General features: G+C 36.4%; 1 protein-coding gene across 4 annotated transcripts in view; it reads right to left on the bottom strand.

The window, feature by feature from the left end:
* DDC (dopa decarboxylase) overlaps positions 1–23,580 on the bottom strand; it is a 62,760-nt gene that overhangs the window by 3,311 nt on the left and 35,869 nt on the right. For 2 of the 4 annotated variants that reach the window (XM_088171362.1, XM_088171356.1), the window contains exons 8-14: positions 21,864–21,958; positions 19,976–20,043; positions 15,411–15,464; positions 14,729–14,805; positions 10,998–11,017; positions 10,143–10,241; positions 3,345–3,446 (exon numbers count right to left, since the gene is read on the bottom strand). In XM_088171362.1, coding sequence (XP_088027488.1) covers positions 3,345–3,446; positions 10,143–10,241; positions 10,998–11,017; positions 14,729–14,805; positions 15,411–15,464; positions 19,976–20,043; positions 21,864–21,958 — 515 coding nt within the window. The remainder of the gene's footprint in view (positions 1–3,344; positions 3,447–10,142; positions 10,242–10,997; positions 11,018–14,728; positions 14,806–15,410; positions 15,465–19,975; positions 20,044–21,863; positions 21,959–23,580) is intronic. The other 2 variants (XM_088171373.1, XM_014872286.2) reach the window with 1 other exon arrangement.

Here is a 23,580-nt window from a genome sequence, read left to right on the forward strand (position 1 = left end):
AGTAGCACTAGTAACAAGCAGCCACTTTATCATTTCTCAGTGCTTTGCCATCAAAGGATCACATAAAGATGCTGATGTAAGAAGTTTTGAGCCACCAAGAGATTTAGGGATTACCTTCAGTTTAGAATCAGTGTTCACACTAGGGCATTTGTGGTAGCTAACTGCCTTTTTGTGACCTAAGGTAGTGAGCTATGTTAAAAGCATTCATTATTGTATCCATGTTATTACACTCTTCTTGGATCTAATCAAACAAACATGGGAGGAAGTTTTGCAGTGAACATTACTAACTTTCCTCACTTAAGCATGGCTGCTGAGAGAGATTCTTTTGAATATGAAATCTTACCCTTAATTTAAAAAAATTTAAAGTAACATATCCCTGGCATAAGAAGGTTTCATATTATCAGTGGAAACCCTAAAAAAGTATTTGCCTCAAGTTCTACCACAGAATCCATGAGAGGAAGTATCTTAGGTATTGTGCAACCTTTATTACACTGGTGGTAACACACAATTGCAGGAGATTCTGGGAGCATCTGCGGTTTTACTGCAGTGTCCCCTTACTGAACACTGACTGTGGAAAAAGAGTTGCAAATGGATAAATCTCTCTGTTCAGTTGTTACTGTGGCAGTATTTATCTTCTTGAAAACATCCTGACCAGAAAAGACCTCTCAAATCCAGGCAATTGTGACTGCTTAGCCTTTTCCATATAAAACCAAAGCATAAGGCAAACATTTTCCCACTGGCAGCAAGGATAAATGTATCATTCTTACATTTTTAGATCATATTAAGAGTTGATCCCAAGTCAAAACCTCGTTCTGTCTTAGCAAAAGTTGTTACGAATTTGGTGCAACATCCTAAAATTCATGGCTTAGCCTTACTCTTCTAGGAGATATTTATGTGACTGAAATGCTCCTAACTAAGAAAATGGACCAACTTTGGTGTTTTGAAAATCCCCACCTATTACAGGTCAGTCACTGGTGACAATGATGTCCTGCTTTCTTATCAAAGGTAATGCATTATTAAAATGACAATTCTTGCCTTTAATACCAAATGCACAGCACTGACTTTCAGGCAATACAATCAGTTATATGATGTTAAGTTGGCAGGGGTGAGGGGAGGAAGGAGAAAGATTCATTTATCTTTATTCTGTTCTACTCTCACAGCTCCACCTTAGGGCTGCTGTGACACTAGGGTGTCATGTCAAATTGAAGTTGGTAGTGACTAATCCTCTCCCAGAGCTTTGAGAAGGCAGCTTTGATTGAGTCTGTGAGCTTCAATAAGACAGCATTCTCACCCCCTTGGAGAAATTACTAGCTTGACTTGTATTCATCTGCAGTCATGACAAGAAGGCCTAAAACTAACCCTTCGGCATGACATATTTGATGAAATAATTATAATATGAAAGTCATAGGTAATTAGTCCATTTGCTCAACAGTGTGAAAGGAAACAAAAGTTACAGCTAAGCAAAAAAATTTAAAAGGGCTTCTCAAGAACAAAGGAAGTAAAAAACATTTCATACTCTTACAGCTGTGCAGAATTGCATAGTTCAAGTCCCCTGACCCTTAGCCCTACTGTAACTACATAAAAGTTACAAATATCCTGCTTCTAAGATGTATTTTAATACAAACTATAAAAATGACAAAGATTTTTGAAGGAGTGATATAAAAATCAAGTAAAGCTGTTAAAATAGCTATAAAAACTTCCTAAATTGAAAGCTTGCTAGTTTTTTTTCCTTTTGTGGATCAGCCAGGCAAGAAATGAAAATACTGCTCTTTCAACACTGATTTTCAGTGGAATCAGGCCTTTATTCTACAATTTGTCCAAAGGTTTCTTAGCTGAAGGTCCAATATTCCTATTGTAAAATTGTCTTTCCCTTTAGATGTGATTTCTTCCTCTGAATCATGAGAGACAGGAGAACAGATGTAGATGAGCTACTGGTCTGATCAAAAGTGACAATTCCTGTGTTGCTATGCTCTATTTCACCAGAACTGTTCTTTTAAAGTAAATGTAGAACACTAACAGCTGTGTCTGGATCTGCAAAACGAGTGTTTGCTTGTTCCATGTGAGAGAGCAGGCTGCAACCAATATTTTGTTATTGAACAATAAAAGCTACAGAATCTATCCCTCAATATCTTTTAAAAGTTATTGTTAGGAAAGAGATTATGTTCATGTTTCCATTGACTGAAAAAACTATATTCTGTAATCTATCTGATCCCCTAAACACAGGGTCTTTTTAAATTTTACTTTAAACCTCATAAATTCAAACAAAACAATTTTCCTATTCCAGATGAATTCACCATTACTTTATTATTTACTTGTTAGCTTCTTCAGCCAGTTGCATCAAACTCAGGTAACTGGGGCAACTGAATGACTAAGAAAATAAATTGTTAAAAATAAACTTCCCAGAAGGAGAAATTATTTGCCAGCCTTCAGAAATGCTAAAAGCTCATTTAAGTATCATGTTAACTAGAAAACAGTAGTGCTGTTGTTATTGTTGCTTGGTGGTCAGATTCAGTGTTACAATCCAGTCCTTTGCAGAGGCTTTAGCTGCAAGCTCCTCTAAAAAATGACTTCTTTACCTAAACTGAGACACTGATCCCCTTTTAATGTCTGATTAAAACAAATGAGCTCTCCCAACTACTGCAGCTTTTATGCTCCAAGTGCCAAATGAATTTTCTAGTTTCCGTTGGGCAAGGTCTCCACATCAATGAACTTGGCACTTTGAGAGATTTAGGGGAATAAAAGGCCAAACAGGGCAAAAGGATCATGTTCAGTAATAAAAAGCAGACTAGGGAAACTGGCCTCCCACATAACCTGTTCTTAAACATATCTTACTTCAATTTTCCCAGTTTCACCATAGAATTTTATAGATGAAAAAATAGTCTTTAAAGAAAACAATTAAAAAGGTGTTTAGTGCTCTGATTTTCATCTATGATAGTAATTTTAATAGAATTGAATATTAAATATATACACATAAGAAATTAACTTGACAAGAAACAAGTAATACACGCTCATCATACTCAGAAGTCTAGGGAAATACGCTAAAACAATCATCAAAGCTCATCACACATAGAATGTAAATCAGTTTATATGACTGGTTAAACATTTGTTTGCCTTGACTGTGTATTTCTGTACCTTAATATGCTTTAATTTCTCTTAAGCTTTTGATTCAGTTTTAACGAAATTGTCTTAAGCTTTTTTCTCTCATCTGCTTTGTTCTAAACGAACTTGCTTTATTTTCCTTAAAAAATAATCAGGTATATTAACTAGAAAGACTGTATTCAATTGCAGGTTATGGTGTTGCTATAAACCACGAGAGAAGAAACAGGAGATCTTAGCTGCCTTACCTTCAGCCGGAAGCACACCAGTCCCAAGACAACCTCAGCACAGATCTCAAACCTCTCATCCTGAAGGACTAAGTGTTCAAATTGATGCGACAGTCTGATGTGCTGAGAAGAGAAAGAGTATCTATATTGAATACATTTGATTCACCAAGAGAAAAGGTGTGCTGAAGTATTTTCCATTCCTTTGCTCTGTTCCTTCTGCTGATGTGTGATAATATTCATATACTGCCATCTGTTTGTGTTACCTGTTTATGACTTCCAGAGACCATATGGAACCATTGCTATATTAGTATCTCAGTCTGTCTTAGGCAGTGCTGGTCTACTTCTTGAGATACTTCAGCACAATCTGATATGATACCACATTAAGAGCGAATAATTTTAATAATTCTCCTTTAAGTTTTATACCACTGTTAGTTTTGGCTAGGAATGGCTAAAGAATCCAGAAATCATTAGAGGGAAAGGGGGAAATGCACAGATATACAGGAAAAAACTCACAATTTCAGTGAAAATTGAGCTGGAAAGATACACTTTTTAGAATAGTTCACTTAATATGAGAAGTCTGCGAAGAAAGTGAGAACTTGCTCATTATTCTGACCTGGATGCTCAGTTTCAGTTGGGAAAAAAAAAGTTGATGGCAGTAGAATCAAGAAAACAGGCAGCAAATCTCAGCAAACCTGTTGAGAAGTTACTGAGGCAAAAAAGAATGACACTGGGCACCAAGCCAGAGCAATTATTTTGAAGCAGATGAAACCAAAATTCAAATAAATTCGAAAAATACCAACAGACATACTAAAAACCAGCTGGGAAGTCTTAACATCAGTCAGTGATACTTGCATACTCATATCATGTTTTGCTATACCTTCCTCCAAAGAGAAAATTAATGTAAAAGTACTTTCAAAAAACCAACACATATCCTCATCAGGCACTTGCAGATAAGGGCTCTTATCCAGTCCCCCGCTTACTGGCTATATCATTAGCTTAGTGTTCACTATCCTAGAAAAAGCCAAAGAACCAACCAACCAACCAACCAACCAACAAAGGTAAGACCACAACAGCAACCAGCCATTTGAATTATAGTTTGTCTTCAAACAAAAGCCTTGAAAAAGCCAGTCTATACCAAAATTATCTGAAATATCTAAAAATCATGTTCAAAGATTCTTCAGCTTTTATATATTTAGGATTGCAGATAATTTTACCAAAAATAAACAACTAAGCCCCTGCTTTTGAACTCTGACTTTTTGTAAATTCAAGGACAGCTATTAAACAAAAATTAAATACATCACTTTGGGTCGGTCAAGGTTAAATGTGGAATGTCTCACAGGAACTTCTTCCAAAAGGACAAAGCAAAAAATAAACTACAGAAAAGGGGGAAAAAAAAGAAGAAAAAAGCCAACACATGTCACAATCGTAATCATAGCTTTCTGGTGTTTTTTTTTTCTTTTAAAACAGAAAAACATAGTTTAGATTCAATCAAAATATTTCTTCAAAACCTCCATATTGGGCTTACTGGTACCCTACGCAACCAGCCAGTTTTCCTGTTGTTACCACTTCCACTCTGCTGTTTGTTACATCCATTTATCATCTCTCTCTAAAATTAGTCTGAAAGCTCTTTGAGTGAGGAATGAGACCAATAAAATGCTCAATCCCTTCCAAAGCCTTTGAATGTTCTGCTAATACGAAGAGCATGAATTTACAGCTGTGAAATCCAACCAGAAGTATATGCATACATACAGATGAGTGCATGAAAACGTTTGTGAAATAGGCACAGGTGTTTTAATTGTCTTTTACTGTCTCCTTCTTTCCTCATGTTCCATAGCTTTAACCAAACGTCTTTTACACAGCTCCACAAAATTCTTCACTGCGTGTACCGTGTCTTGGAAATCAAAGCCATAAAACAAATCATGTTTAATGAGATAAGAATTTCACAACTGTCCAGCTGAATGTAATCACCAGCTGAGTTTCATCAAAATTTATCTGGTTAAGAATTGAATAAAGGAAACATTTAAGATCTAGCTTACTGTGAGTAGTCTGTACAAGAAAACTCCAGACCCAAGCTATGCATTTTATAGCAGGTGCCTATGTCCACTTTTTGAACTAAATGATTTTTCAGGAATTTGAAAGAAGTAAAACATGGGAAAACAGAAATTTTTTAGTTAAGGTACAAACCAAAATTCAAGACGTATTTTGCATTCATGTCTGGATGAAAATACTTTTATCCACAGCAAGTCTTAACAGCAATAATTAGTAAAGACACTGGGGGGCACCAAGCGTTTTAGGTTTTACTGAAATGGAAGGAGAGAAAGTGGGGATTTAACTGGAGTTTCACGTGTATAGCTTTACCTAAATATAGTTACCCAAGGCCCTGCACCTTTGAACCATAAGCTATTATCCTGAATTGCTCTTACAAAGATTGCTGCAACAGTAAAGTTAAATATTATTAAGCCTGGAAGTTCAAGTTCTGTAGAACTGCAGGGCATTTAGGTGTCACACGTGCCTCTTTAAGTCCAAAAGCTGTACCCACGCTCTGGACTTGAGCATGGCAATAACTTGCAGGAGGACACGTGTGGCTTTAGTGCTTCAGCTTTTCAAGACAGGCAGGTACACTGTGAAAATAAATCCCATTTGGAAAACTGCAGGCACTGAAACTGAGGATAGGAAAGAAGTAAAAGACTGACAGGCTGTTCTCAGTTTTCTGCTGAATGTGTACATACCAAGCCTGACCTATGGATATCTTAACCCTCCAAGTGCATTTGATTTTGACATCTGTGTCAAGCTGTGTCCCTAGCACCATTAACTTTATGTTGGCATTCAAATATTATTTAACGTTTCAAAATTATTTTATCTAGAACTGTTATTTGATTTAACGAAAATGTGGACATAAGCAATCCAACTGATATACTGTTTCTAAAACTACCATTTGAGCAATCCCTTCATCAGGTAGGTTCTCAGAGTGGAATCACATGGACTGTGTTAGTGTCCTGAAGTATCTTGGTATATTGGAACAGAATAACAGCCCCAGTCTGCAGTGCAATTTAGCTGATTGAAAAAAAGAGGCTTATGAGGAATTGTTATGTGTCACTATTATCTAAGGTAAATAAGCATTGCTCTTCTGCAGAAGAGTGAGAAAAGAGACAAGGGATCTAATTAATTTGTTATTCTGGATTAAGGGAAATGTCTTACATGATCAATAACGCGAGCAGTAAACTTGTGAGGGACTATAATGTCATCCTTATTTTAAAAAATAAATATTTTTCTATGTATGTCTGAGTAAATAATTATAACTATGAATATAAATATAACTACATCTATATATCTATATCTATATCTATATCTATAAATATAAATATAAATATAAATATAAATATAAATATAAATATAAATATAAATATAAATGCTTCTGCATTGAAATGTTCAAGCTGAATTTTAATTTTTGGGCAATGCCTTCAAAAGCTAAAATACCTTTTGATTGCAGGGAGCTCCTCTGAAGCATCAGAATACACTACTGTGTATATGCAGACAAGCATACTAGCCTAGACCTGATCATTTCATACTTTTTCTCCTATAAATTTTACTTCTTTGCCTGCCTTAGACTGTATCCCACTACACTGAAGGGAAACACTGTCAGAAAAGTATTCTTAGCAGCCATTTGGACTGTGCCACTCTCCACTTCAAATACTATCTGTAGTATTGCTGTTCTTTGCAGTTCCAGTTTCTTGTGCTCTACTGTTAATTTTTAATGGCATTCATTATCCTCAGTACACTGATTACTTCTGATCCTAAGGAGGATTCAGCTGAGTCACAATGTTCATAGGGATTGCATACAAAAACTAATTTCTAAATTTCTCAAATTACTTCTGAGCTCTTTGAGAGGACTTAAACTAACAAAGGAATAATAAAGAGATGGTCAAGCAGTTCACAAATGGGCCATTTACATGGGCATTTGGATTTCACATTTATATCGACTCTGAGTAGTTGGCATCAGTCCAAAAGAAGGTTGTTGGGTTTGCCCTCTTTTACATCTCCTCTGTGGCTTTTGGACTTACCTCCAAAATTTCTATTTGTATCTCCCCACATCCTTCAAAGATCACTATCCTCCCGTTTACCACTGCTTTAAAGCCTATACTTTGCAATAGATTGATATGACATGCTATGTGTGAAAAGAGTGCGTAACTGGAATGTTTGGAAAACAAAAAAAGCTCCTATATCTAAATCCAAGTCACACATTTTCATATCCTGGGAACATTTTAGTCCCTAAATGCCATCTTCAAGCAAATGCCAAGTTGCAGTGGTTATCCAGTAATTTTGATGTAGACCTTAACGCTGCAAACACAACATCTTTTCCTTAAAATATATTAATAAAAGAGGGGGAAAAAAATTTGTGGCAGTTTACATCAAGGAAAAAAAAGTTTGTGAAGAGACAGTTACAGATGTCTTTGGTCTTCCACAAAGAAACTTGCCAACACAACAAATAGGGTGGATTCTTAAGGATCTACAATGTTTTTTCCCTCTGTATGTCGGAAGCTCATCACTACTGAAAATCTCAAATCCCTTTGAAAGTAACACCAAGCTGCACAAAAAAAGCCTAACTAGAACTCTATAAACAATGCACAGATCTTCCTAGAGTTTTCTATGACTTAGGAGCAAACATCGGCTCTCCTTCCCCAGATTGCAGCCCAAGGAGCTGCTTCAAACCTCCACTCTTCTGCCTAATTCTGTTACCCTTTCCTCAGGGCAACTCCTTAATAACACAGTAGAGAGAGACCACTTCTTCCTGCTTCCCCAGCTCAGCCCCTCTGCTCTCCACTGGAAGGTTGCAATACCTGCCTCAGCCACTGTTCCTAGGTCTCCTCTCATTCCACCTATGCCCACTCCATCACCCACTTAAATGCATCTCCAAATCATCATATGCAGCTTCAGAAATAATTCTGAGACCTACAGGGCTTCCCTTAAAACTCAGCCAAAAGTCCCAAGTAGCCAGCATACCCAAGTACCAGCCTGGGACCATGAACTGCCTGGGACTGCCTTGGCCATCAATGGGAATATAAAAACTGTTATTTGCAAGATGCTACACAGCATGTTTAAAAGAAAGCAACTTCTCAAGGCCAGGCATGGGAATGAGCAATGTTAGAGTTCAGCTAACAAGTGAAGCTAAATTCCAAATTATTTTTAATTTGGAAACTTGTCTATAGGTTTGAAAATTTAAACCAATGTTAGGCTGTTTTAGATACTTCATTACTACTCCACAAAAAGCAAAGTCATCACAATCTGCCTGAAGCTCATGATAATTCCTGAGACGACAGGAAAAAGTACAAGATAAAAAATGCATTTTTAATTTTCATTTTGCAGCTAGTGATAAAATTTTATCAATGTATCTGAAAACTCACAAGAGATTCCTTAAATTCTGCTAGAGCAGGGAGGAAATGAAATGCAATTATTTCTTGAAATTTAAGTTCAACAGAGGCTTGCTAGAGATAGAAATTACTTTTTTTTTTTTAAGACGCTTTGGAACCCACTGAACCAGCATTCATTAGAGGTGGGTAAGGAGGCACAATGAGAAATTAATTTAATGGTTCCAATTTGAAGATGTATACAGTGAGAAAAATTCTTCACCTAATTATCCCTCGTCTTTTCATAACTTATTTTTTTCTCTATACTGAAGAACAATTTAGTCCTTAGACATATAAACCAAACAATCCTTTCAACAAGCCCTTGGAAATCTTAGCTGTGTGAATTACCTTTACAAATGAGGAAGCATACAAGGGTTTTACTTTGGAGTCAGTATCTTTAAGAAAAGATTCATTTGCTTTGCCTTTCTGAACTGTATTGTCACAGAAAATATTAAAGCTTGGTCCTCAGCTACGATTCTATGAAGACAAGCAGCTTTTGGCAGGATAGTTGGGGAAATATGTGGGAGACAAGGAAAGAGGGATTTTTTTGAATGTAAATACTGACCTGTGGAAACCAGCCTGACAAAAGGCCATGCAAGCGATATGATTCTTCCAAAGCTTTTCTTAGGAATTCTTCTGTTCAGTACCAAAATTGAAAAGAATGTGTGTCTGCAAGGAATTTGGTATGCTAGGCTAGGCCCTTAGCTAATGGATATTTTTATAAATATTTAGAGCCAAGTCATGGATCTCCCGTCACTAGAGGTTTCCCTGAACTTCATAAAGATGAAAGGTATGCTTGAATTTGACTTTACTGATGCAGAGAAAGTATATATAAAATTTAGACAGGCGCCACATGTGTTTTTTAATGATAAAAACCCCTCCTTTTTCCATCGAGAATAAACTTAGTACTTATAACAGTATTAACAAACTGTAAGTTATACACATTCTTTCTTTAACAAAAATATATTTTAAACAGGAAAAAAAGCAACAGCAGAGGTAGACATGCCAAATAAGTCACTGTATCCCTTAATCATAATCTAAACATCCTATCAATGCATTCACATTAATAAAATAAAGAAGTCATGAATATCCGTGTGTTTCCACAATAAAACCAAAGATGTGCTCTGGCTTAATTTGAGAGGGATTGAGTGGTACCATACCGTGGAAATTCCAAATTCCAAGACTTTCCTTTCCTAAAGATGAGCCCAAAATGAATGGCACCTTTGATCCGGCCATGATACGGAATTGTGACCTCACATGGGGCAAACGAGCAGCAGCCCTGTTGAACTGAGCTGCCTAAAAGTGTTTTCCTGTGCTTTCTGACATGTGCAGAAGTCACGGAGGGTAGATAGGTAGCCAGCTCATCTCCCCTGCCATGCCACCACAGGTACCCGAGAAGGCAATTCCCAGTCACCTTGCGGATGTGCTCCTGCAGCCCCTTGACCCCGTACATCCTCAGCACGAACCACAGCTTCAGGGAGCGGAACCTCCTGCCCAGGGGGATCTGCCAGTGCTGCAACCCAGAGAGAAGAGCCCGTGTCAGAGGTCATCACTGCAGTGACACAGCAGAAAGTGCACTGTGCCCTGGTTTTGACGTGAACCACATTGCCACATCCTAGGGGCAGTTGCTAGAAGTGGATCAAATAATAGAAGAAATATCCATTCCTGGTTTATTAATCCCTGTTTATTAATAACATTTAATACTCAATATTTTCAAATTAAAATTGGCAAAGGAGGTTGGAGTCGGAATGGAAGGGTCATGAGGCAAATCAGATTTTCTTTGTGCATCCTGAATTCTCCTCAAAGGCTTTAGGAAAATAACTATCTGAGAAACTTATGTACATTGGCTTGTTTAAAGTTGTGGGGCTAGCATTTACAAAGACAGGCATGTTTTCCACTTCAAAACAACAGTGTTTCCATGGTAAAAGATTAAAATAGAACTGTTTTTAATTTTTTAAAAATTGTGCTATTCACTATGTTAAAGAAAAAAGCCACCAAACCCAGAACTCTAGGAATTTTCTTTCTATTGTCTAAATCTAAAGGTATTGCACATGCAATTTCTGCCTCTAAACAATTTTTATTTTTTCAAAAAACAACAAAAAAACCCAACCAAGTTTGTTTGAGGAATGTTAAAAAATTTAGCAAGCTGCATCCTTCTTGTAAAGAAACATGAAGTTTGGAAGTTTACAATAGTAATGGAAAATAAAGCCCTAAAAATACCAGTAAATACAAATAATAGTATTAATTACTACATTGACACTGTACTTACCCGATAGTCTGTTACAAGACCTGGAAATTAAAGAAAAAATGTTCACATTTCATCATCATCATCACAATAGCCAAAGACTTTAATCATTCAAATGTTCCTGAAAAAGCTGTATCTTAGCTATCCTTTACATCTGGTACAAACTTCAGCATCATCAGTGTCAATAGGACCACTAAATATCTAGCTGGGTATTTGGTATCATGTTAAATGAAGGTACTTGTAATAACCTTTGTTCCTTAGCTAGTCAAAATATGCCACTAACAAACAATTTACAGAAGAAACACTGTTCTCCTTTCTGTTATTCTGCAGATACTATAGAGATGACAGATCAAATATTATGTTTATTTTCTTCTTGTAGGGAAAACAAACAGTAGATAAAACAACTATTATTAATTTTTGTTTAAACAGTTTGCAGAATCCCCAGACTCACTCTGCTGTGAAATGTCATTGCCTTTACCCCTAGTGAACTGGTAACAATCTTTAAGATAATCTACTTCCAAATACCTTTTATACTGATATATATATTTGTTGCTAATTCTCCAGGATGTCTAATAAGTGACTGGAAGAAATAACTTTGACCTGTTCCTGCTTGGAGAATAGTATTCTGCAATTTTTTTATGGTTTTTCTTTTGATGTAGTGAAAGCCCCTTACACAGATGGGCTAAGCCACAAAGCAGTCCAAGGAGGCAAGTAGAGGGCATTATTAGCTGTACTTTATATAAGCACACAGCATCAGGATTCACCAACTTTTCTTTGAATCAAGGAGTTAAACTGATTTCACAGTAAACTTGAACACAGTCAGTTACTTGCTGTAAGTCAGTAACAGAAATTAAACTGATGTAATATTTAAAGCACTTCTTTAGGAAGCATCTGCTTAGCTTCCTTATTCTGCTTTATTTCTCTGCCGTGGATTATAAGCTTCATAGGAGAGTATGTACTTGGATTCCTTGGGAAAATGCTAAGTACTCCTGGAACTGTTAGCTGGAAGGTCCATCTTCTAAATTTGACCAGTATATGCCATTTATATAATTTTCAGCCTTTATGTTTTCTAGGGAAAAAGAAAAACAACTTTTCCTGTGTTACAAGCTCTCTCGCCAATGTTCTCGCATTTGCAGCCAAAACATAGGAAAAAACATGGTCCTTGATTCTCTGTAACAGGAGGCCATTAGGTTCTTTAATCTGCTACTATGTTGGTTTCCAGGTGGTAAAAAAACAACCAACAATCATTAAACTGTTCCTGGACTTCAGGAAATGAATGTGGTTGTCTCTGCTTGGTAACGAGGTAAATTGATAACATTTATATTCTTCTGCATTGTAGCAGCCATTTCTGTTTGATAGCTGCAAGACTGGTAGCAAAGAGAGTAAAGCAACTGGTGACAGATAAATAATCCTACGCTCCTGTAAGGGGCTATGCCTAATGATCCACAACAACGCCTTTCACAAGCTGTGAAGCAGAATGTAATCAATGATTAGTGCTTGATTCCTTGATTACAAGCCTTAGTCTTACATCTGTATTTAACCAGGAGGAATTGCATTGTGGGAGCGTATGTGGTGTTCACAATAGAGTATAAAGCTGCATTCTTCTAACACTGCCATGAGGATTTGACCTATATCCTGGGTTGCCAGGCAAGCTAGTATAATCTTCCTGGTGTGATGATGTAAATCACATAAAATTATAATTAATGACAAAATAAAGACTCTCCCCTTGGGGACACACATAATTGCCATATGGTTATTAAGAGTAATTGCTCACAGATAGAGATATTTTTCTGCTCATTTAAATTCTTGAGTGAGAGATGAGTGAATTCAGAAATACTACTTCATTTACTTAGTCAACCAGGATAGGAATTCTCAGATATGAGGATAGAGAGAATTCAAGACCCTCCATTAGACAAATCGTATTTCCAAGAGTGCTGACATCCCGTAAATCACACAGGGATCAATGGGGACTGCAGCACCTTCGTGTAACAAATTTGACTGTGTTTATTGAAGAAGCAAGTGTGGGTTGGGAATTTAACCAGGGGCATTTGCATTTGAAAAGTGTTGTCCAACTTCTTGGAAAATTGATATCGAATAGGAATGGAGCATAGAAAAAAAATAGCATTCCTAGACTGTTAGTAATCAGCTGATCTATTTGAAATCATGACGTTAGATCACATAACATGCTATCACCCTTCTGAGGGCAAGATGAAAGGCTAAAAAACTCTTTCTCCAACTGGGGTGATAAAGTTTTCAGGTCAACTTGGTGTCCTTACTGAAACAACTTGTTTTTAAGAAAGGTTTGGTTTCCTTCAGGTGTTATTTAACCCAGGTAAGACCTAAAGTTCTTGTATCAGCACTATCAGTTGTCCCAAAAACATATTTTCATTTTAGTTAAGGCTGGATATCTTTTCGTGAAGATAAATATTTTTAATGTATGTTAAGTAAAAGCTAATGCCTTAAGTGTATTTGGTGTAACTTGTATATTCCATTAGAAAAGGCAAAAAAAAGTTCGTTTTTTTTTTTCTTAAAAATTCCAACCTTTAGACAGTGAACCTCAACTCATATTTACTGCATGTAATATGTTCCTGTTTACTGCACTGTTCTATGTTTGTATTCCTTGGAAATGGAGAAAAGTAATAAAATTCAAGGTTTATGTAGCTCAGGATTAAGGCACATGAATCCATTTTTCCTGGGCTTTTTAGTGAATAGTGGAATTCTGGATGGTATTAATTTAAATGTCAGTGATTTCATAGCCATAACAGGATACACTTCTGAACACAGAACAGCACCAGCAATTCCAGGAACATGATGAGGTTCAGTATATGGTAAGACCTTCCACTGATGATTCACTCTCTTCAGAAAGTTATGAGGCAAGTTCCACCACATGTTGACACTGCACTGCTGTGACCATCTTCACAATTATTCCGTTTATAACCAAATGTGTAAAAATGGACTTCAGGAGGGCAAATACCACTCTGCAGTTGCTAGGTATGTGCAAGGACCAGCACTAATCCATTAAGGAGCTTTGTACAGAGCCTGAGGTTTTTAAGTTCTTTGTGAGCATTTTGTGAAGAGCTTTCATGAGCATTTTGTACAAGACAGTCTGCTCTTACTGCCTTTCTCTACAGCCAGTGTAAGAGCATGAAGGCTACAGCATAATGTCCCAGAAAGCTATCACTCAAAAGCAGAACACAGACAGCAAACACAGTTCACTTCTTCTTTGTAGTTTCAGGGAGTGTTTGCTCCTCAAATGGGTTTCTGAAAGATTTGAATCACAGATTGCACGAACAACTAAGAAAATAAGTCACAGACCTTAGAAACTCTAAAACCAAATCAGATCCTGAAATTATTCTGAAGAAAGATGTGCTGGGGAAGACAGGATAAGGGACTTGTTACACAACATCCATTAATACATTTATCTGACAGCCAAAAGATAATATGAATTTTCTCAACACTCCTGCAATCAATCAGTGATAAGTCTGAAACTGGGGAAATCCCAATACAAAAGTAGTAATGCATAATGCTTTATGAAATTACTTCTCTTGTATTGCTTTTAACTATCTAAAATCTCACTAGACATGTATTTGCACTTTAATGAGCTTAGCTCCCTAGAGTGCTAAGAAAATGGAAACAGCCTCCTAAACAACTTGGGTAGTTTAAGAATTGCCATTTTCATCTTAAGTCCTTTTTTTCTCCATTAAATATCAGAGTGCAAACAAAATAATAATAATCTCATTTAAATATAAAATTACCAGACTCCTGATGGTGATGCTGCAGGTAAAGAGGTTCTAATTTAAAGGCACCTATTAAATCTGATCTTTTTTTCACCCTGTATAAAAAAAGAGAAAGAAATCAAATTGAGAAATTTAAGAATAAAGACTTAAGGGATTAAATTTCCACAAGAAGTAAAGTCAAATTGAATGTGTTTAAACTGGCATATTTCCTGAGCACAGCCTGTGCCATTTTCAGCGCTTTTTCACAGCCATATCAGTACTGTACTTACAAGTAGTTAAGTGTAAGGCTCAGCAGGAACGGGCAGCATGACTGCACGACTGCATATTTAAAAACAGACAAGAAACAGACATAGAGGATCTTTTTATGGTGATAGACACTCACACCAGAATGTGAGACTAGCTGAAGCAATGTTAATGTTTGCAGTCAACAGAAGTTGTCTTGAAATTACTGCAGTACAAAGCTGCGTGGGAAGAGCTGTTGCTTCCCAAACATCGTGCAGAGCTGCGCTGAGGCTTTGGGGGTGCTGGCCACTGCCTCTCCATGCTGCTGTGGAAGCAGCAGCAGCAGCTGCTGGAAGGGACAAACCCCCAGTCCTGACTCAGGCTCTCCTCTTGTACCACCCTGCCATTAGCTGGATCCACTACACAATTCCTGACAGACATTCTACAGCACAATGTTACACTGAGAAGCGTAACTTACTGTTGCCAGCTAGGGATGGTGTGACTGGACTGAGGTTCAAAAGCCATTGTGTCCCTTTTAGAGAGAATAAACTGTGTTTTGCCATTTATTAATAACAAGATTTTTCTGGTTCATGCTTCATGCTTAGTAAGACTGACTCACCTCCACAAATGTTGGGGTTTATAGAGGCAGGAGAAGAAGAAACCATAAATCAAAAAGGGATAGACTGCTACATCATTCTATTATGCCTATAAATATATTACAGAGTAAGCAAAAATTATATCAACAATACTCTAATTTAAAAAGTCCAAACCTTTTTTTTTGTGTTTTAATGGTTTAATGTAGAATTGTGAATTTCTAAGTAAAAGTCTAATTTCCAATATTTTAGTGTGTATGTATAAATGCACAGTACATACTCCCACTCTCATTCACATCTAGACTGTGGTCATAAAACACCTTATTTAAACAAACAAAAAGCCTTCCTCTCCCTAATGGTCAGGGAAGGTCAACAGCTAAGTATATGCCTTCAGGTATGGGAAGCACATAGCTGAAAATAAATAAACTTACACGCATAAAAAATAGTGACAGATTTTCAGATAAAATAAAAGCAATGAATAACCTAATTATTGCTAGAAATGTCCTGTGGACAAAAGGAAGAAAACAATAACTGAAAAAGATTTAATTAGGATAAATATTTTTAACAAATTCTAGGTTGTTCTACTGCAGTTTATTTGAAATATTTGATTACTTTGATATATTTGTGTTTCAGTATCTCATTCTCTATGCAGCTAATCCAAGTTACAAAGCAATGTCTTTAGATGTTTTGTGAGCACCTAATTTCTTCTCCTGTTAAGATGTTGTATTAAGCAATGGAACAGGCAACTACTCTGCAGCAACATCTAGCTTAGAAGACACAAAAATGACATGGAAGTTTCCATAGGCAGGGCATGCAGGAAGGGTGCTGCTGCATTCTGCAAGTAGATCCACACCTCAGGCAAGTCCTAAGTGCTCAAGAAGGCCCACACCAGAGCCCTCAGTGCTCAGGTCTCTGCCATAATGGTGGGATCCACCTCAGAGCCAAACCCAGTGTGTGGATGGAGGCAGCCCCTGAGAAGCCTGATGCTGCCACTCAGATGGAACTGGTAAGGAAAGAGATGTCAGTACTGCTGGTAGCTTGCAATGAATGCCCAGATACTTCTCCTGGAGAAAAGGCTGGTACCTGCACAAGGTGTGCACAGGTGGATGACCTGTTGTCAGATGGCTGCATTACAAGACACAGCCAACAGGCTGTGTGGTAGTAGAGGGACTGAAACAGAGGTAAATATGTGGCTCCAGAACCATATGCCTACAGTGGATAACACTGAGCTTGAGACACCTTGGACCCTGGTAATCAAAAAAAGCAGGGCTTCAACCTCCACTCTCCAACATTCAGACAAAAATCAGGTAGAATTCTTTAGAGGTTTTAGATGTCTGTGAGCAAGACAAACAAAGAGAGCCACACGGTGGTTACTGTAAAAAGAAAAGTTGAATGACTGTAGAGGACAACTCTCTGTTAAAGGGGCTCATCCACAGCCTGAAAGATGTTCCTTGACTACCTATCAAGATGAAAATCATAGGATTACATCATGTCCAGAAATCCCTTCCAACCCTTATGAATCTGTGATCCTGTGAATATGGATTTCACAAATTATACTGGTAAACTTATTTAAAGGCTAGATGTTATGCTAGAGACCAAGACCTAGATTAAGTAACACAGATTCACATATTAAATACTCATAATACAAAATGCACAACAAAACTCCTGGTGAAATAAGTAATGAAGATCTGTGAGAAGTGACTTGATCTGCAGTTTTTACCTGCCTCACTCTATTTTGTGCATTTTTAATGACAGATAAAAAGGTGACCTCATATTACGAACCAGCAGGAAAATTTCACTTCAGTTTGTGTTCAAGTAGATTGTTCAAGTTTGTTCAACTGAAGTCAGGAAGTGAAACACAATTTCATTTCAAGCAGTCTTCAAGAGAGGCTGGATGGGGCTTTGAGCAACTTGGGCTAGTGTAAAGTGTCCCTGCCCATGACAGCGGGGTTGGAAGCAGATGATTTTTAAGTTCCCTTTCAACCCAAACTATTCGGTGTCCTATGATCTACAGATAAGTATTTCCTGTGAGCACCTTCTTCCAGTTACTGAAACACCCTTCCCAATAAAAAATTAACATTTAAACCCCGAAAAGGGTAATGGAAGTCAAAAATGCCAAGCCTTTGCAAGATTATTATTTTCATTCTCTCTGACTGAAGACACCTCTTCCTACTTTATAATATTCCAGAGTATCAATTAAACAGGTCAGGCAAAACTGACTTGTAGTTTCAAGACAAAGTCTCTAAAGGACTCTGATATTTGAATATAAAAAATACACCCTTCTTGGACTGGCTTTATTAAGTTCTTTTTTATAGGAAATTGTTCTTTTCTGTACATCAGGAAGTCTGAGAATATTTTACAAAAGGTTTATGATGAAATTGTCTTCAAATCTGAAACCACATCAGTGCCACATATTGCACTGAGTAATTACATAATTACATTACAGATCTAATGGGTAGATTATTTTCATCAGCTTGCAGTGAAAAGAAATGCAAGTGTTTATTGGGGAAAGTGCTGAGGAGTCTGGGTTGCTTTGAAGTCTGCCCATCAATGGAACTCAGATTACTCTGGTTCTGAAATTATGTTCAGTATTTATTGAAGTCTTTCCATATTACCACAGTATCATACTTAGTATTTTCATGGATCCTAAGAGGACTATGTATCCTTCACAGTTACTTTTTCTTACCATCCTTCATCCTTTATTATTACTTTTCACCTTCTCTGAGAGTGTTACAGTTGGTAAGACAGGTGAATTTTGGACGTAGGTCTTAGAATTAGCTGGACAATGGACTTGGCTTCAAGAGTTTGTGTACATTTATTCTGTATTAAGTGATTAACCCCTATGCATAAATGCCTAGCTGAATTGAAGACCAAGGGCTATAGTTGTCAAACTTCTACTTTGAGTAAAGGCGACATTGCAAGGTCTCTCTAGAGTCCTGGAATCTTCGTATCTATGAAAACAAGCATTTTATGCAATGGTTTATCTAATAAAAATAAACCCAAAAAAGCCAACAAAAAACAAAACACAGAAAAAATACTTTCCTAAGCCTAAAGTCTAAGCTTTACCAGGAATAACCTAAAATCACCTGAGATGGGAAATCACAGTGTGATTGTATATAACTTGTTTTACTGGAAAGCCAGGCAAAATGCCTTTAACATAGCTCTACAGGGTTTTCAGGGAAAGTAGAATTAATGAGAAACTAAACTGTTAGGGACTAGACTATGGTTCCTAATTGTTCTACAAACATTAAAGAGAATGATAGCATATTGTCTAATTTGCAAGTTTTTAACAATGTCTTTGAGTGATGAGAAAAAAATGGGAGGAACTAGAAAGGGAGTTTGTTTCATCATCTTCCTCCTTCCTTACACACAGAGACACAGGATGTTATGGGGTGCTGCCACTACTGATTAATTAGGGTCAGAATGTAAGCCATCTACCCTAAGGAAAAGAAAAAACCACAATGTGTTGGTAGATTTAAAATGCCTACATCAGTTGAAATATTAAAGTAGAAACCATAATACATTACCTGAAAAGTATACTTTGCCAGGGAAATTAAAAGAGACGAAGGTTAACCAAAAGCAACTGAGCGAGCACTGTCTTACATTTATTCCTCTTTTAAATAAGGTGACCTATTTCTGGATGATGTTTTGGAGTCTTCTTTTTTTCTCTTTTGAAAATTTTGTTCTATTATAAGTGAAATTAATGTTTTCATTTATTTTGATAAATAGTCTGCATTTGTTGAATAGCTGTATAGCTGTTTTGTTAATAAGTATCATTAACTGTGATGCTAGTAATCATTTAGTTTGGGACAAAACAGGATCATCTACTATGGAATGTTTTTAACAAACCCATGCTATTATTACTGCCATGATACTTTGCTTTGTTTGAAAGTATGTCTATGGGTTTCTATTTTGGCATCATTTAATATCAAAATAACTCTGCTGTCATCTGGGAAAACTGAAAGTCAGTACAAAATTACATAAATAGGCCTTTTTGAAATCAGCTGCTTTTCATCAGCCAAATCTTAAACATTTTTAGAAAGGCTTTTAAAAGAATCAAACCAAAAGAAATGTTATGGAAAAGGAAGAAAAATTTAAAAAGCCCTGTTTAGCATGCTGTTCATTGCACTGATACCCTTAAAATAAGGGTTTTTTTTTATTTATGTTTTAAGCAGTCCCAAAATGGAGCAAGTATAAATCTGCAAACCTTTTGGGACTTCTCTCTCTTTTTGAAACTTAATACAGAGCTCAGGCCTAATTCAAAATTTCATGGTTCTGATACTTGGATTAAATGAAAGTTTGAATTCTGTAAATAATTTATAAAATTTAAAGTTATGCAGTTCTCATAATTTCAGTTGGGAAATATAAAGAAATTTCTACTACTAGAAAGGAAGACTAATAAAACCTCCTTTTTGTCTCTTATAATGTTTCCCTTTACTGTAATACTTACCACATTGCAGAGCAGTCAAAATTCACTAGGAGCCATTTGTGAGGATTAAAGTTAAATGAATCTGCAAACTGAGAATGGATAAATAAAAACCGAATTATGAAAGAGAAAAGGATCCATGTGTTAATGATACGACTTTGTCACGTTTTCTGTGTAACTATGAAGCAATTGCTGAATTAGGTCTTTTTAATGTTCATGTTGATGTCACCTTATTTATTAACTGTTGTAGTTAAATCTTATTTATTTTGGGAGTGGAATTCACATTAGGTATGCAGTTAGGCTAGTGGTTTTATCAACATATTGAGCATTTGTTTACAATTATACTTTCTTGATACGTATCTTATGGAAAAGTGCATACTGTGATCTTAAATAAATAAATAAACAAACAAATAAATGCATCTGCATACTCAGAAACAGTCACTGGGGTTCATATCACATTTTCCAATAACAATTCCCTAAACTTTCTACTTCCAAGAATATTAAACTAATCCACGCAAAATTCATATATAGCAAGAAATTTATCTGTAATTCAGAATCTGCACATTATATTCCTTCAAAAAATTACAGCTGACTAGGATATGATTTTTTTTTTTTTTGACAGGGTACTTTCTTTCAGTAGAAATTATTGTTTAATCTAACTCTAAAGAAAAACCACCAAAAATTAAGCACTTGCAATTAATACACATCTATACACCATGTGCCATGCCTGATTGACTTGACATGTTTAGGTGGGGCATCAGTAGAAACCCAGGTGGGTAAGATGGACACCATTTCAGAAAGATTTCATCCCTGTTTTCTGTTTTAACAAAGGCAGAAGTCACCAGCCTTAAAAGCTGAGGATGGGGACCTGGCACCACCAAGGTCTGACTATTCCATATTGCACTTTTCTGTTCTCATTTGCTTCTCATAACCTTCCGTGTCACCTGTAAACAATTAACAACTGCTCTAGTAAGAGACGGTGATCTGTCTCTCTATATATCTATCTATACATCTATCTAGCTATCACCCTGTACTATGTAAGGTAGGAAACCTATTCATGGTTGTTAAATATTTACTCTTATGACAAATGCTGGCCCAGACAAGGGATGCTCTTCATTTCCTTCAGGAACCAATAACAATAATTTAAAACATATTCCCCCACAGGAAATTACAACAAGTTTCATTTGCTGATAAAAATGAGACAGAAAGAAATGCTTTATTTGTGAGGGGGTTTTCCCTCCTCTTCTTCATTAGTCACTGCCTATCAGGGCTGTGTTTAAACTTCTAGCTTTACCAAACAGTAATATTTTCTCCACTGATGTGGAAGACAAGGACTTATCTGAGTGAGGGGAGCTGCAGGAAATTGAAGTATTCTTATCTAAGCAACTGAATGCCAAGTAGCTCAGCAAGGCAAAGGAAAAGGAACAGCAGTGCTGTTGGGGGAATATTTCATTTAGGTCTCTTGGTTATTAAACCCTGTCTGTTTGAGATACAGCTACTGGTTCTATACTATATGACTTTCAAAATGTAAGAAGAAAACCAGACATAATGAGCTTATTAATTTGTCGAAATTATTCTGTTTCCTTTTTTTGTGTGTAATGTCGAATTAGGATGTTACAAATATGTCTTTAGTGATATTTGGTTGAAAGTTCCTATTTTCTATTTGCTGATTCAATACTACTTGTTATTCTGAATGAAAAACTTCTTATAGAGGGATACTCGCATACTCCCAGCATAAACCATTAAAAATTTAAGTAATGTAATAGAATGTTCAGGGATTTGTAGTGCAAACTGAGGTGCAGCTTGCTCAGAGATTCTGGAAGAGCCATTAATCTTGGGTGTGTAAAAAACACACAAATCCTATGAAAGAGCAACGTTTTAGCAGGCTGGTAGAGAAAAAACACTCATTCACCTCCACTCCATTTAAAAGATGCCTGAATTCAGGGCAGATGAAAGCACTTCCTGCATAGGCTGCATCAATATGCATCCAGATATTTTCTTTATTACCTAAAAAAATAATTGAAGGAAATAAATTAAACAGCAAATTTAAAAGCCCAATTATTTTGCATGAAACCAAGTGCCTGAGAGATTTCTCTTTGATGTTATTATTTTCCCAATTCAAAATTAAATCAAGAGATTAAATGTGTCCACCATCTGGGTTTTCATTAATATATAAAAATGGATATATAACGTATTCGTTTTTCCTTCCCACTTCTATTGGAAAAAATTATAGAACCATAGAATCATAGAATATCCTGAATTGGAAAGGATCCATAAGGATCATTATCTCTAGGTTTATCTTACTAAAACTAGGCAACATAAATTATTTTGTGGTTTTGATTTAAGAACCATTATAAAACACACTTTAAAAAAATATATCTAGAGATTTAGTTATCATTTCTATGGTAATAAAAGTACTTTAGCAGGAGGAGATAGAATATTAGCTGTGCTCCCCACTTTTAACTCATGAATCATAAACACATTTCTAAACAGTATTTTTTACATATTGATAAATGTGCCTGCACATGCTTTTGAACTATGTGCAGCAAACTATTTATTTCAAGGACGGAGACACTTTTGCAAAAGCAAGCACTGAAATGCTAATAAAGTGCTACTTTTGATTAGTCACTGAATGGTTTCTGCAGAAATATTTTGAGCATATAAGCAGCTCACGTATACTCTGTGATAAAGTATTCACACTCTACTAGAGAACACTGTTTTAATGCACTCCGTAACAATTATGGTCTATCAGTTGATAGCTGAAGCCCACATTACATCTTTGGCCACCAAATAATTCTGATGGTTATTTCCACATACCGAGGTATATCTACTGAGATCTGCAGTTGGGCACCAAGTTCATGCTGAAATTTGTGTTCTTGTGAACTAAATTTTGTTTTTGCATGAATCTCTGGGAAAGCTAATAAAATACTATTCACATCATCCACAGCTTAGGTTTATTTGAACGTATATTGAAAGTTTAACTGATTATCTATTTTTAAATATACTTGGGTTTAGACACTATATCATAGGACTGCTGCTCATGTATGCTAAGGAGAAAATTAAGCAGAAAAGCTAACATGAGACTTGTGACTTCACTGAGATGCCATCCTTCTGCTTGGCTCTGCTGCACAAGCAGGGAATCATTGAAGTGACCACATGATTACTTACTACGCCTAAATGTATTGGTGTCACTATTTTAATAAGTCTATAGGAATAACACAAACAGCAAAGTAATCTGTAGCTGCTAAGCAGACTACTAGGAACATGTTTAAAAAGAAGGGTTGGGAGAAACTGAGTCTCTGGGGCTTGTGCTGAAAGGCATGAAACCTCACAGAGCAAATGACCACCACACGAGCCCCAAAGTTTACAACCCTATCTGAACACTAACAGGACATCAAATCAAGCCGTGTTTCTATGCAGCTGCTTCCAGTTGCTTACAGCTATGGATTTCCTGTTCCAAATGTACACTTGAAGAGATACAGTGTGCTTTGGTAACATTTTCATCAGCCAGCAAATATGCGACTTGACCAAGCCCTGCTGCAGATCAAAGCTTGACACAACAAACCATAACACTGAAAGAAATACTCATGAAGAGTCCATGACTTGATCACTGTATTAAACACACTGAC

Source organism: Sturnus vulgaris, chromosome 1, assembly GCF_052056855.1.
Source record: "Sturnus vulgaris isolate bStuVul1 chromosome 1, bStuVul1.hap1, whole genome shotgun sequence".
Taxonomy (NCBI): domain Eukaryota; kingdom Metazoa; phylum Chordata; class Aves; order Passeriformes; family Sturnidae; genus Sturnus; species Sturnus vulgaris.